Source organism: Anser brachyrhynchus (assembly GCF_964034855.1).
Source record: "Anser brachyrhynchus genome assembly, chromosome: W".
Classification (NCBI taxonomy): domain Eukaryota; kingdom Metazoa; phylum Chordata; class Aves; order Anseriformes; family Anatidae; genus Anser; species Anser brachyrhynchus.
The window spans coordinates 22,968,309-22,982,944 of NC_137704.1; the positions used below are offsets into that span (position 1 = coordinate 22,968,309).

At 42.9% G+C, this 14,636-nt stretch overlaps 1 protein-coding gene across 3 annotated transcripts in view; it reads right to left on the reverse strand.

Moving 5' to 3' along the window:
• Positions 1 to 6,687: 6,687 nt before the first annotated feature.
• The window catches only part of LOC308184786 (ubiquitin-associated protein 2-like), a gene marked incomplete at its 3' end in the record, with an annotated part of 101,148 nt that continues 93,199 nt past the window's right edge, over positions 6,688 to 14,636 (reverse strand). For all 3 annotated transcript variants that reach the window (XM_080572341.1, XM_080572342.1, XM_080572339.1), the window contains exons 7-8: positions 7,928 to 7,982; positions 6,688 to 6,826 (exon numbers count right to left, since the gene is read on the reverse strand). In XM_080572341.1, the coding sequence (XP_080428467.1) occupies positions 6,688 to 6,826; positions 7,928 to 7,982 (194 nt within the window). The remainder of the gene's footprint in view (positions 6,827 to 7,927; positions 7,983 to 14,636) is intronic.

Here is a 14,636-nt window from a genome sequence, read left to right on the forward strand (position 1 = left end):
TGGAATCCAAAATTATTTGGCAAGTCCTGAGCAAGGTAACATCCACTCTGGGTTGGCTCCGTGGAGCAATATAACATTGCCTGAAACATCTTGCTCTTGTTTTTACCACAGCCCCTAACTAGGGGAATCTTTCTTATTGTGAAATATCAAGCACCTTGAAAAATAACTACAGATCATATGAAAGCACACCAAAATTACAATACCCTCGAATTTATAGCCTAACCCACCCATTTCCACAGAAATTCTGGAAAGGAGGCAAAGCGTCATGAACAGGACTTTTCAGAGAGTTTTCCTTTCCCCTCTTCTGACCAGCACACAATCTCTTCCTCTGATATTTCTTCTTTAAAGAAATTCATCCCATATTTGCCCTGCCTAGATTTATCTCACATCGCCCAGAGCAAGGCCCATTTCTTACCAACAGGGATGGGCTTGTTAGGGTTGGGGGCAGCTTGGGATGCAGCAACCATGAGATGGTGGAGTTCAAGATGGAACTTGGTGGAAGAAGTAAGGCTAGTAGCAGGATTGCTACCCTGGACTTTCGGGAGAGCCAACTTCGACCTCTTCCGAGACCTGCCTGGGGGTATCTCCTGGGCTAGGTTGCTAGAAGGCAGGGGTGCTTGTGAGAGCTGGGCAACATTTAAACAGCACTTCTTCCAAGCTCAGGATCGGTGCATCCCTAAGAGTAGGAAATCGGGGAAGGGGGGCAGGAAACCTGCGTGGATGAGCAAGGAGCTCATCGACAAGATCGAAAGGAAGAGGAAGGTCTATGAAATGTGGAAAAAGGGCCTGTCCTCTTGGGAGGAGTATAGAAGTGTTGTCAGGGCCTGCAGGGACGCAATGAGGAACGCTAAAGCCCACCTAGAGATGAGGCTTGCAAAAGAGATAAAGGATAATAAGAAGGGTTTTTTTAAGTATGTAAACAGTAAAAGGAAGACTAGGGATAATGTGGGTCCCCTGCTGAACGAGGGGGGTGTCCTGGTAACAGGAGATGCCGAGAAGACGGAGATACTGAATGCTTCTTTGCTTCAGTCTTTGCTTCAAGGACTCCCCCCCGGGACTCCTCAACCCTGGCGGGAGGAGAAAGGGTCTGGGAAATGGAGGGCTCCCCCCTGTTTGACGAGAGAGTGGTTCGGGAGCGTCTGAGTGGGCTCAACGCACACAAATCCATGGGTCCCGATGGGATGCATCCACGTGTGGTAAGGGAGTTGGCAGAGGTGATTGCTGAACTGCTCTCTATCATCTTTGAAAGGTCCCGGAGAACAGGAGAGGTGCCTGAAGACTGGAGGATAGCCAATGTCACTCCGGTCTTCAAGAAGGGCAAGATGGATGATCCAGGAAACTACAGGCCAGTCAGTCTCACCTCTGTCCCTGGAAAGGTGTTGGAACAGCTTGTTCTGGATGCCATCTCCAAGCAATTGGAATAGAAGAATGTTATGAGGAGTAGTCAGCATGGATTCACCAAGGGGAAGTCGTGCTCGACCAACCTCGTTGTCTTCTCTGATGGCATCACCAGCTGGGTAGATGGGGGGAGAGCACTGGGTGTCATCTACCTTGACTTTAGCAAGGCTTTCGATACTGTCTCCCACAACATCCTGCTAGCAAAGCTGAGAAAGTGTGGGATAGAGGAGTGGACAGTAAGGTGGGTTGAGAACTGGCTGACTGGCCGAGCTCAGAGGGTGGTGAATGGTGGTGCAGAGTCCAGCTGGAGACCTGTGACTAGCGGCGTTCCCCAGGGGTCGGTGCTGGGTCCACTCTTGTTCAACATCTTCATCGACGACCTTGATGAGGGAATAGTGTCTGCCCTCAGCAAGTACGCCGATGACACAAAGCTGGGAGGAGTGGCTGACACGCCAGAAGGCTGTGCTGCCATTCAGCGAGACCTGGGCGGGCTGGAGAGATGGGCAGGAAGAAACCAAATGAGGTTTAATAAGAGCAAGCGTAGAGTCCTGCACCTGGGAAGGAACAACCGGACGTATCAGTACAGGCTGGGGGACGACCTGCTGGAGAGGAGCTCTGAGGAGAAGGACCTGGGGGTCCTGGTGGACGACAGGTTGGCCATGAGCCAGCATTGTGCCCTGGTGGCCAAGAGGGCCAATGGGATCCTGGCGTGCATTAAAAGGAGCATGGCCAGCAGGTCAAGGGAGGTGATCCTCCCCCTCTACTCTGCCCTGGTCAGGCCTCACCTGGAGTACTGTGTCCAGTTCTGGGCTCCCCGGTACAAAAAAGACAGGGATCTCCTGGAAAGAGTCCAGCGGAGGGCCACAAAGATGATACGGGGCCTGGAGCATCTTCCCTATGAGGAAAGGCTGAGAGACCTGGGTCTGTTCAGCCTGGAGAAAAGAAGACTGAGAGGGGATCTCATCAATGTGTATAAATACCTGAGGTGTGGGAGACAGAGGGATTTGGCCAACCTCTTTTCAGTGGTTTGTGGGGACAGGACAAGGGGCAATGGCCACAAGATGGAGCACAGGAAGTTCCGCACCAACATGAGAAAGAACTTCTTCACGGTGAGGGTGACGGAGCGCTGGGACAGGCTGCCCAGGGAGGTTGTGGAGTCTCCCTCTCTGGAGATATTCAAGGCCCGTCTGGACGCCTACCTGGGCAACCTGCTCTAAGGAACCTGCTTTGGCAGGGGGGTTGGACCCGATGATCTCTTGAGGTCCCTTCCAACCCCTTCAATTCTATGGTTCTGTGATCTCTGCAGCAGACACACCGTGCGCTGGTGCCAGAGCTCCCCAACGGAGCTCAAAATCTGGTAAAACAAAGAAAGAAAAGCCTTGGCAAAGCACACCTGAGCCCCTTGCGTTTCTCACCACAGCTTCTGGAGACTGGAGCTGTTTGGAATAACACTGGAACATTTTCCTAACACTCCATGTAAACATTTATCTGTTGCTTCTACTCATGACTACACTTCTGTGCATTCACTCCTTTCAAACACTGAATGCAACCCTTTACCCTTTAATTAGCTGACCCAGGCTAAGTTCATCATTGTCACTTATTAACACACTGCCTTCCAAAAATCAATCCTTCCAACATCAGGTGTTTTATTGCTCTTCTCTGAATTAAATCCCCATTGCTAACAGCTTCCTGGTATTGACAGGCTTCTAAGTCTGATCTTGCCACAAGTCTAACAATTTCCTTTTTGTCCATAATCCACCTTGGTATTATTGTAGCTCCATAAATCCTCTTCCCAACCTTTACCCCATGCCTTGCGAAGTATTACTGTTTAACAGTTCTGTTTTCCACTGAAATTATGCTTTGTGTTTTCAAGGATCCTTGTCTATCAGCTTCAACATACACTCCCATCTCTGACTGTTTCATGTTTTCTTCTGCAAAAAGTTCAGTTTCAGAAAGTCATCAAGCCAATAAAAAGTATAACATATGGTTATGGTACAGCTTCAACTATTTTCCTACAATTTCTCACTTCCTGTCACTTCCCCCTCCCCTTTTTTTATTCAGCCATATGTATTTTCCCCCAAATTATTTTATTTTGGTCTATCTCAAACTTCTGTATTAATAAGTATAATATATTAATCCTTTTCTTCTTGGTTACATCTTCGAAAGATCTGAATGATTTCTTTAAGTGTTCCTTCTGAATCCTACAGCAGTCCTGAAAAAAAACAAAACAGCTTCCTTGCAACTTCCAAGCTACCCAATTCCCTTCTTCCCCCTTGACGGATACACTGTAAGTTATTTTTTTTCTTTCTTGGTTGTCATTCTTCAGTTTCAGAGTCATTGCAGGCTGCTCATAACCAAGATGATATGAATAAAGTTTTTCTGTGAAATTTATGAAACACTATCAAAGTCAAGGTAACAGTAAATTACCAGAATACAATATCCATTTTTATAGTCTACTTTGAAAGGTGAGCACCTCCATCCTCATTTATTTTCTTAAGAACTGGTGCAATTTGTTGTTCTGGATCTCCCATTGCCTTGGGCATTACACAAAAAAAAAGTAAGAGAATGAAAACTCAGCATGCCTCTAAGAAAGCATCAATTGAATTGTTCAAGTATAATCCCTTTCGGATAAGACTTGGTCATTGTTTCCTTCCACCTGTCCCTTCCCTTTACCTTTCTGTAGAACATTACTTCTATAAGAACTAGGATGCTGAATTATTTGGAATACAATTACACACATGGAAGCAACAACATTTTGGAAAGAAATAATGTGTTTGTTTTTAACTGAAAAATTTTAAGTTAATCCTTTCCCAGCACTGGCTTAAAGAGGAAATACTTTGTAAATACTCATCCTCCAAATTTAAGTTCTCTGTGGAGTTCTGTCTTCAGAAAACATTTTAATATGCAAAACTGGCTTAGCTTCTCCAGGTAGTTGCCCACTATCTCCTTTTTAATGAAATTGCAAACAAAAGACACTAATCCTCCACATAACAAGAATGCGTTAATTTTGTTTCTTTCATTGTGGATGAAAAGATATGAGACTAGCACTTGTCTAAAGAAGAAACACCGCAAAATAAAATTTTCTCCCTATACTGATACATATACACAGGCATTTTGACTTTGTTTTGTCAGTTATGGTGCCTTTGCACTCACTGAAAGTAAAGGAAAATTAGCAGCAGAAAGTTACTTAGCATCCATAAAGAACATTCATGGTCATCTACTTTAAGTTTCCACTCACCGAATTATTACACAGGAAATTCCCTACATTGACAAACACCCCTATATCGCAGGAAACCCCACACTCATACACCTAAGAGCCAACTAGGCCAAGCAAACCTCTCCTCACACTCCCCAACATCCCATACATGCCTTAAGTTGCTTCACTGAAATCCAATGCAGTTCTCACTGACATGCATAGGGCCTAACAGCAAAAATGGACATGGCATCAAAAAACAAGTTGCACACACACACAGGCTGGTATGCTTTCAATTTCCACTGATTTCCTTTGCAGCAAACCCCTCATGTAGACACATTCACTCTCTCCTAGGGATCTGTTCAGCCACACCCACCCTTACTCCTGGGCAGAATTCTTCCATTTCTGAAGACTGAGGAGATGCCCACAAGAGGAACAGGTTGCAAGGAGGTGGCATACAAAGGCTACACAGCTCGCAGGGAGGGTCACCACCATTCAGGCTCACTTGGGAAGCAGAGCACAAGCCAAAGTTGTTTATAAACCACAGCCTCCTAACTGTGATCATTAATAAATAACCAGGGAATTTTCTACCTCTGTTCCAGCCTCCTCATGCCTTTCTTGAATATCTTCAGTCAGTCAACCTTATTGCTTCTGTTATACTTGTGACAACATATCTTGTCCTCTGCTACCATACAGCAAACATCAGCATCAGTATTCTTAAGGGTATTTTCAAGTCATTAGCTGCCCTTCTAACTCCTTACCTGATAAACTTATTTGAAAAACTAACATGAGTGAAAGTAAAAGGCATGCTACACCACCACATCACTTAAAATGCAATTCCCTGGAAAGATGCCGTATTTGGCAAAAAGAGCTCCCCTTCCAATGACCATTAGTGTCCTCAGTGCCACTCTCCCACACTGGATTGCTAGGCAGTAGTAGCTCTCAAGTGACAAGACAGCTGCCTAGTAAGACCACCTAAACTCTGAGCCTGTTACTGCCTTCTCCGGTTAAGTGAAAAATGGCTTTTATGAAGTTTAAAAAGCTGCACCTCAAGAGGCTCACTGCAGTGCTCTACGAAGCACACACTGGCCTCCAGTATCAGTCTTTTCCTTCCACACTTGACATGGAGGTTGTGAAAAAAATCATCTCAGCTAGCTTCAGCAATGAAAAGATCATAAGAGTCACTCTTTACTGGGGTTTTAAAAACAAGAAGTCTCTCCTATCAGTCAGTGGTTTCCAGGCGTGAAATATAACATACATGAATTTCTCCATCATGGCACAGGCTTCCCTTGGTCTTCATCTCCTGCCACAGACTACGAGAAGCAACAATCTTGTTTTTCCAAGTCACAGACAAGCACGTCACATTCTTCATTTCTGAATCACCATGAAATGACTGTGAAGTGGTTCCTTTCCAGACCGTCTTGTCTCTTGCCTTTAGCCAGGAGTGCACGCTTCATACTTGAAACTCCATGTAGAAACATACAGCTGCCTCTGTCTTCAGAGAGGCAGACTGCTCTTCTGGCTTCCATTCAAGTGCCTACTCAGGTTTTAGTTAATAATTCTCTTCAAAGGCGCCAGATCTTGGAACTCTCCTCCATCCCAGAAACTCACATGCTCAAGTTCATGTGTTGTATAAGTAGAGCTTCCACAGTCATCGCAGTGTCACAAAGTGGATTTATATTTATCAACAGATTTTCCTTTTTCTTTTTCTACTTACGTATTCAGATCCTACTACTCAATGCCTGTGAACCAATCATTTTCAGTGGTACTTGCAATCTTAACTACAATTAGGTGAAATCTTAAGCAGCACTTAAGATATCTAAACAATTCTCTACATACAAGGTTCTTCCAATAACTCTTCCAATAACCCTTTGACTTTCAAGGGATTGTTAGTACTAAAACAAAAAAATTGCAAATTGCCTTCCCCTCAATTTAACCGGAGAGTCACTTGGGCTACAGCATGCGCTCTGCAATTCAGCAGTAGTTAAGCTATAAAAATGAACTACTACCTGTGCCATGTGAGATGTATTCACATTTTCAGAAGGTAACTGAATACTAATAGAACGGTTATTTTAACTGCCATTTGCTACAGGTCTTCATTCCAATCCTTCCACTTCTGGAAGCATCTTACCAGTTCCATCATCTGCATCATTCTGACCAGTCTCCCAAATCTCTGATTTTGTCCCAAAGCCATCAGTGGCAGAAGACTCTGTATAGTCTGCAGGGTTAAATGTCCTAGAGTTTTAAAAGTTAAGAAATGGAAGAGAACACATGGGTCATTCATTGAACGAAACAAAAGTTTTGGTTTCCAAAGATTTTTTTTTCCTCTATGAGCAGACACGGATTAAAAAAAAAAAAAAGGAGAAAAGAGAAAAGAAGGAAGGAAAAAAGCATGGAAACTGTAGAGAAACTGAACCAAAATAAGAATTCCTGAAAATGCAGTTAACAGCATACCTATTCCTCTCCATCCTCTAAAGCATTAGTTTATATGCTCAGCTTTAAGCCTTTCTCAGCTGATAATTTCTTGGTGGCTGACTGATAAGAAACCAGTATCGTATAATTTCAGAGCACCAGACTTGTGCAGGACAGCAGTGAGAACATCAGTAAGATTATTTCAGAACGCACTCCTGACACACCAAGGCCAAAAAACACAGATGCAGACAGGTGAAAGATTACAGAAAAACCTCCTTTCAGTTCATCATGTGGACTGCAAACAAGAAGGATTATTGGAGAAGTAGAATTAGCCTTCTGTTCACTATGACATCACCAATGTTACATGAAATGTCATTTAGAGCAAACATTGAAACTAATGGAGGTTTGATTCTCTGAATCAAGTTATTCTGTCAAAACTAAGAACAATCTTTAGAACTACTGAGTAACTTCCTTTGATTGTTTTCGGGTACATGCGTGTCTAAACAGTGAAAGCATGAAACCTCAAAAACAGGAGAGAGCTTATAATTACTTGTCTTCCTATTTTTATTTAGGACTCGCACATTCCACTGAAACAAATACCTTTTCCAATTTACCTAGGACAATAAGCACCACACAGCACTTTGAGCCTCCTAGGCACTATGTGGTTGTTACTGATAGGTACAAATGGGTTCTTCCAAGTTTGACATATTAACGTCAAGTGAACTTAGATTAGGGTTCTATAGATGTGTCCAGTCAAACGCTGGTTTAAGACAAAAATAATCCAGTTATCATCTAACGGATCTACGAATTTTTGCATCTGTAGTGATTTTTTCATACATACAGCAATATTAATACATACAGTGGCAAATAATCTTGCCACTGAGTTTGATCCTCCCCGAAATCTGTGCTCTGCATGTTTCTTACCCCATGCCTTGGGCTGAAAACCTCCCCGCTCCTCTCCCTCTGCCACGTCCAAACCCTAGGAGAGAAAACACCATTTAACAGCAACAGCAGAGAAGGAGCCAGTCACTAGTCTGTCACATTAGAAAATACTATGATTGAAGAAAACTACCACAGTAAAATATATTTCCTTCCAAAATTTTCTCACAGGAGAACATTTCCCTTCCATATGCAAGTCACAGTTCACTGCATGTTTCCGTAGGACTTCCATTCTTTGCTGGCTTTTCTGTAACTAGAGAAGTAGCTCAAAATTCTAACAAAAGGACTTACCTAAAGCCTCATCCCAAATGAGGCTGCCATTGCCAAGTCAGTAGCCATTGTTCAAAAAATTTGTCTCTAATTGCTCACTTTTGCCTAAGCAGCTCTAATAGCCCAGCCCTCATGCATGGTCTGGTCTCTCCAGGAATTCTCTGTCACTCCTTGTTGGTGACAAGAAAATTTAAGTACACCATTTATTTCCTTCTTTCCGTTGGACTCCCTTGTCAACCTCTACCTTCCTGCACTTTCTCCTACCTGCAACCACACATTCCTTGCATTTGCCCCTTACTTGTAGTCACTGACATGAAAATTACTCAATTCAGATTACTCAAACAACTCCCATTATCACCCACAAAAATTTGTTTCTATTTAAACAACAAAAAATTTGTCTCAAATTTTGATTCCAGCCTCAGTTCACAAGCTTCTTGCTCCAGTGAATGGCTTTATTTCTGCATACAGCTTAGTACCAACAAGGCATTTAGATTTTATTACTTTACCATCCATACAGTAAAGCTCTACATAAGCCTCTAGAAACTCATTTCTTATATGTATCATTTTCTACAATGATTTTATTTTTATGCCTTTTTAGGATATCAATATCTGAGGCCTTTCCAGTTGTGTGTTTGGTTTTCTTTGAGAACTATGATTTCATATTAAAAGGACAGGAGCAGGTCAAGAGCTGCAGGCTGAGAACAAAGCGATGTCTATTTTAATGACAAAATTATGCAGTAATTACAAGTCAGCAAGCAACTACAAGTTTACTAGAATACAAATATTATAATCTTAAATCCCCAATGCACTGGTTGTCCAAACATCAGAACTACCTAGGATAGGCAGTTTGAATTTGGATCAAAATTACCCTTTATTTTCAGGGGGCCATTTAAAATGAGTTAGAGCAATAGCTCCAGGACATGGTAAAACCAGTTCAGGAAGTTCCTTTTCTAATGACTTTCCTTCCCCTCTGCTCACCACCCGTTCTCCCCCTTGCCCTAGTTCACTGTGCAAGTTTTGAAAGATTTCTGGTTATTTAAAACGTTTCCTACCTACATTTTTAAGGACTTCTCAGAAGCATCGAGATACCAGGATAGCTTTATCCACGTTTTGTCAGAGTTTACCCATACTCTATACATGATACTGCTAGCTACAGGGAAGATTTGAAAATCTGCAGAAGGATTTCCATCCAGGCACACATGGTATTTTTGTGGAACAGGAACACAGAGCTGAAGCCTGACAATAGGCCAGGCCTGCTATCTCTACATTTTCCTCTATTTGCTCTCTTTTCACCATTGGCTGGAGAAAGGAGAGAGGTTAGCAAAGAGGTAACACCAGCTGCCATCCAGCAATTGCCAGCCCTCTTCACTGAGGGCACAACATGGGGCTGTGTATTTAGCCATAAATGTAATTCCCCCAAACCCCAATGTACCAACTGATCCTAACTCAGGCTCTGAACCTCCTGTTGCAGCCTCATACCTCTCCTTCACCCAGCTGAAATCCCCAACCTGGGGAGCTGGTCCATGGCATAAAGGGGTCACAGCACTCAGGCCCACGAAGACAGAAGCCAGTGCAGCATTTATTAATGGAGCACACAACAGAGACCAACATTTTTTTGGAAAAGCTCAGCTATGAAACAGATGAGGAGCTGCAGACCACAGAAACAGACAAGCAGCAATATGTTTGACTAAGGCAGACATCAGATACAGAAACATCAGCTAGAATAGCTAGCATGAAAGGAGGTAAAGCCTTCCCAGCCTCTCAAGTTCAAAAATCCCAAAGAACGACCTTAGCATATTAAGCAGAAGATGGTTGTAGCAAGTGAGGCTTACATAAGATGCTGTACCAGCATCTGCACAATAAACTACCAGCTAAAAGCAACAAGAAGAATCTCTAACAACTTTAAAGTATTTTGACTGTAAAAGAAATCACACTGTTTACAAAGTTACAAGTCTTAGAAGACTATTAGCCAGCAAAGATTTGTCTGTATCAGATCACTTTGGAAGTTAATCCTGAACTTGAAATTCAGTAGGTTCCCTTAACTTCACAAAACCATGTCAATGCTTTTTGTCAAAACAAATTCATTAACATTTTATCAAATGCTTACTCATTTCTGTTCCAGGAAACCAAGAGTGGGGAACTATGTTTCAAGTCGATTCCAATTAACATTCCTGCTACTACCCTATCCAATGCCATAATTTTAAGTGATGAAATATTTAAGAGATTTTGTTTTCTTTAACATTTTAACACTGTTCAATCATGCGTTGCTTCCTTTTATGCTCTCCAGCACATCTCAGTCAACTAGGTTCACATTGGTATCACTTGATCACTTTACAGTTAACTTCTCCAGCATTCATTCCAAAAAAGAAAGCAGTCATATTCAGCAGGTGGGGAGATTTTCTGTTTCCAGTAAAACACACTGGGAGTTCAAAACTCCCATAATCACACGAGTCTTAACTCTGATACTTCCCCTACATAGGAAGAATGGTTCAGCTCCCTCAGTTTCTTCCCCAAAACAAATGTACACTGACAGGGAGCACAAGATGAATGTGTAGTCCCACAACCTAAATGGGACTATCCCATTAACGTAATAGCCTATTTTATAGAAAACAGATTAAGTTTACAGACTGAAATCCTTCCACAGGAAGGCACACTATTTCAAAACTAAGATTTTCACACTGACTGGTTTAAATTAGACAAAAATATCATCAAGGTTAAGAAAGAGGCCTAAGAATAACTGAAAGGGAAACGAAACAGACTGGAAGAGCAGGTAACACTCAAGAGCTGTGTTTATCTCAGACTACAGAGTAGTTGGACAGCCCAAGCCCATGTTCAGGAAATGCAGGGCCAGCCAATCTCCAGTGGAAGCTGAGATAACAAAGGCCTAAGCCTTATGAATAGATAACAAAGCTAAGCATAGAAAGCTTATATTCTGGGTATTTCATACTACCAAAATAAACACTGAGGTTCTATATACTAATTCAAATCATTTTTCTTACTAGTCATCAATTTTCCTGTGATCAAAATGGAGCACAGGAAGTTCCGCACCAACATGCGAAAGAACTTCTTCACGGTGAGGGTGACGGAGCGCTGGAACAGGCTGCCCAGGGAGGTTGTGGAGTCTCCTTCTCTGGAGATATTCAAGGCCCATGTGGATGCCTACCTGGGCAACCTGCTCTAAGGAACCTGCTTTGGCAGGGGGATGGACCCGATGATCTCTTGAGGTCCCTTCCAACCCCTACAGTTCTGTGAGTCTGTGATCATAAAGCTAGAAGCATCACGTCAGTTTTATACACTGCATGTACTCTAATAACCATCTTTAAAAGGAAGTGCAGAAAACTTTCTACTCCAAATTTGCATTGAAAATAAAAGTAATTTATGTTAAAGCTAAGTTCTGGTTAATCTCAAAAAAAAAAATCACATAATGCTAACTACAGCAAAACTAAACAGACTTCAAACTGTGACCTCCAGAAGGTCTGCTCTGCATTCCCGTTTTAAAAAAAACAACATCCTTACTAGTTCTGGCAAAGCAAATTCAAAATATGTTCTTTGCCAACTGTGCTAAGCTTTTAAAACAAGAAAATGTTTAGATATGCAATTCTGGTTACAGAAGCTCATTTTCTTCCAGATATCTTTTTTTTCTTAACTTTTTAAGATAAAAAATAGGCTATCACAAACACAATTTGGACTAGTCTGATATTTACAAAAAAGGCACACTGCTCTATTTTCTTACATAGCCAGGAAACGTTTGAAAGGTTCCTTGTCAGGTACTATAAATCCAAAATTAAAACCTCATGTTTTCCCCTTTCACTTTTATTTCTGTTTCGCTAGATTGAATTTGTTGTTGGTCTCCACATTTTTGCCATGTGCACATTGCTCTGGAAGAATGAAAAGGAAGGGAATGCAGGAACAGAAGTACAAGTGACAAATCCACTTTCACTTTACAAACGAGTTGAATTGCTACACATGAATCTAATAATTTCTGTGCTGAATGAAGCCGAGAAGTAGATCTACCTACAATCTTGTCATCGGCTAAGGTCAGTGTCTGTGGAAGTGTATAAGAGCTGAAACCACAACACCATTCCTCTGGACACAATCCTGATCTTCAGCCATTTGTAGCTCAGACACTTCCTGAGCCAAACAATTTAAATAATTCACCAGCCTCATTCATTCAGCATTGTTTTCCAATTTGGTTGGTTAGTTTGTTGTTATGTTTGTTGTTTTTTTTTTTCCTGTGATTTTTTTTTGAATACATTTGTCAAAAAAACCCCACATATAAATTTTCAGGATCCACAAGACCTTAAGTAAAGAGTTAGGTCAACTGTATGAAGTTCAACAAGGCCAAGTGCCGGGTCCTGCACCTGGGGCACAACAACCCCAAGCAGCGCTACAGGCTGGGAGATGAGTGGTTAGAAAACTGCCTGGCCGAGAAGGACCTGGGAGTATTGGTTGATAGTCGGCTGAATATGAGCCAGCAGTGTGCTCAGGTGGCCAAGAAGGCCAACAGCATCCTGGCTTGTGTAAGAAGCAGTGTGGCCAGCAGGTCTAGGGAGGTGATTGTGCCCCTGTACTCAGCTCTGGTGAGGCCGCACCTCGAGTACTGTGTTCAGTTTTGGGCCCCTCACTACAAGAAGGACATGGAGGTGCTCGAGCGAGTCCAGAGAAGGGCGACCAAGCTGGTGAGGGGTCTGGAGAACAAGTCTTACGAGGAGCGGCTGAGGGAGCTGGGCTTGTTCAGCCTGGAGAAGAGGAGGCTCAGGGGCGACCTTATCGCTCTCTACAGTTACCTTAAAGGAGGCTGTAAAGAGGTGGGGGTTGGTCTATTCTCCCACGTGCCTGGTGACAGGACGAGGGGGAATGGGCGAAAGTTGCGCCAGGGGAGGTTTAGGTTGGATGTTAGGAAGTACTTCTTTACCGAAAGGGTTATTAAGCATTGGAATGGGCTGCCCAGGGAGGTGGTGGAGTCACCATCCCTGGAGGCCTTTAAAAGATGTTTAGATGTAGAGCTTAGCGATATGGTTTAGTGGAGTACTTAGTGTTAGGTCGGAGGTTGGACTCGATGATCTTGAGGTCTCTTCCAACCTAGAAATCTGTGATACTGTGATACTGTGTGAGTTTCTCAGGTTAACTTCATATATGAAAACCACTTCCTTACGTTCATTCTGAACCTATAACTTACTGATTTAATATCCCCTCACTCTCATATTTGCATGAGTGATGAACTCATTTCCCCACAGAACTTTCTCGCTAGAAACTTTACAGATGTCTACCACAACCCTCTGTTTTGCAGTCTGCGAAGTCCTACTCTGGAGATATTCAAGGCCCATCTGGATTCCTACCTGGGCAACCTGCTTTAGGGAACCTGCTTTGGCAGGGGGGTTGGACCCTATGATCTCTCGAGGTCCCTTCCAACCCCTACAATTCTGTGATTCTGTGATACTCTGCTTGTTCCTTACATCCCATAAAGGCAATCTTCCCAGTACCTTTCAAAGCCTTTTTTCTTGTTCTACCGCTCCCTTTTTAACGTGGGGTAGAAGAGAGGGGGAGAACCAGACCTGCGCTTAAAACTGAAAATGTGGGAATAGTACCAAACAGAAACATCAAGAACTATTGTGCCTATACAGTTCTTTAATTTATATATAGCACTGCAGCTGTCTGAAACACAAATAAAGGGAATGTTTCAAGAATAAAGAATCTTGAAGACATAACCACCAAATATAACCACTTTGATACAATTATCAATCACCATTATAGTATGTTTTTAACAGCAAAATCAAGCTCATTCAAGAAATTCAGTTGTGGAAAGATAGATGGGAAGGCCACGTTAAAAACCTAAGTTCCTTGATTCCTTTCCAAATGAAAGTTTACACACACTTTGGCAAGCACAGATTAACAGCTGAGAAGCAAAGCAATTCCAGCGGGGATGTGTCCCGAATTGCATCCCATGGCACACTTTTGCTTTCTCTTAATCACTCAGTAATGCGTACTGTCCTGGTTTCAGCTAGGATAGAGTTAATTTTCCTCCTAGTAGCTGGCATGGTGCTGTGTTTGGCATTTAGGATGAGAAGAATGTTGATAACACCCTGATGTTTAATTGCTGCAGAGCAGTGCTTACACCAAGCCAGGGACTTTTCAGCTTCTCGCTCTGTCCTGCCAGCGAGCAGGCTGGGGGTGCAGCAGGAGCTGGGAGGGGACAGACCCAGGACAGCTGACCCAAACTGGCCAAAGGGGTATTCCATACCATCTGACGTCATGCTAAACAATGTATAGGGGTGGCTGGCCGGGGTGGGGGGCCGGCTGCTCGGGGATAGGCTGGGCATCGGTCAGCGGGTGGTGAGCAATTGCATTGTGCATCACTTGTTTCATACACATTATTATTAGTAGTACTGTTATCATTATTATTACTTTCCTTTCTTTTCTGTCC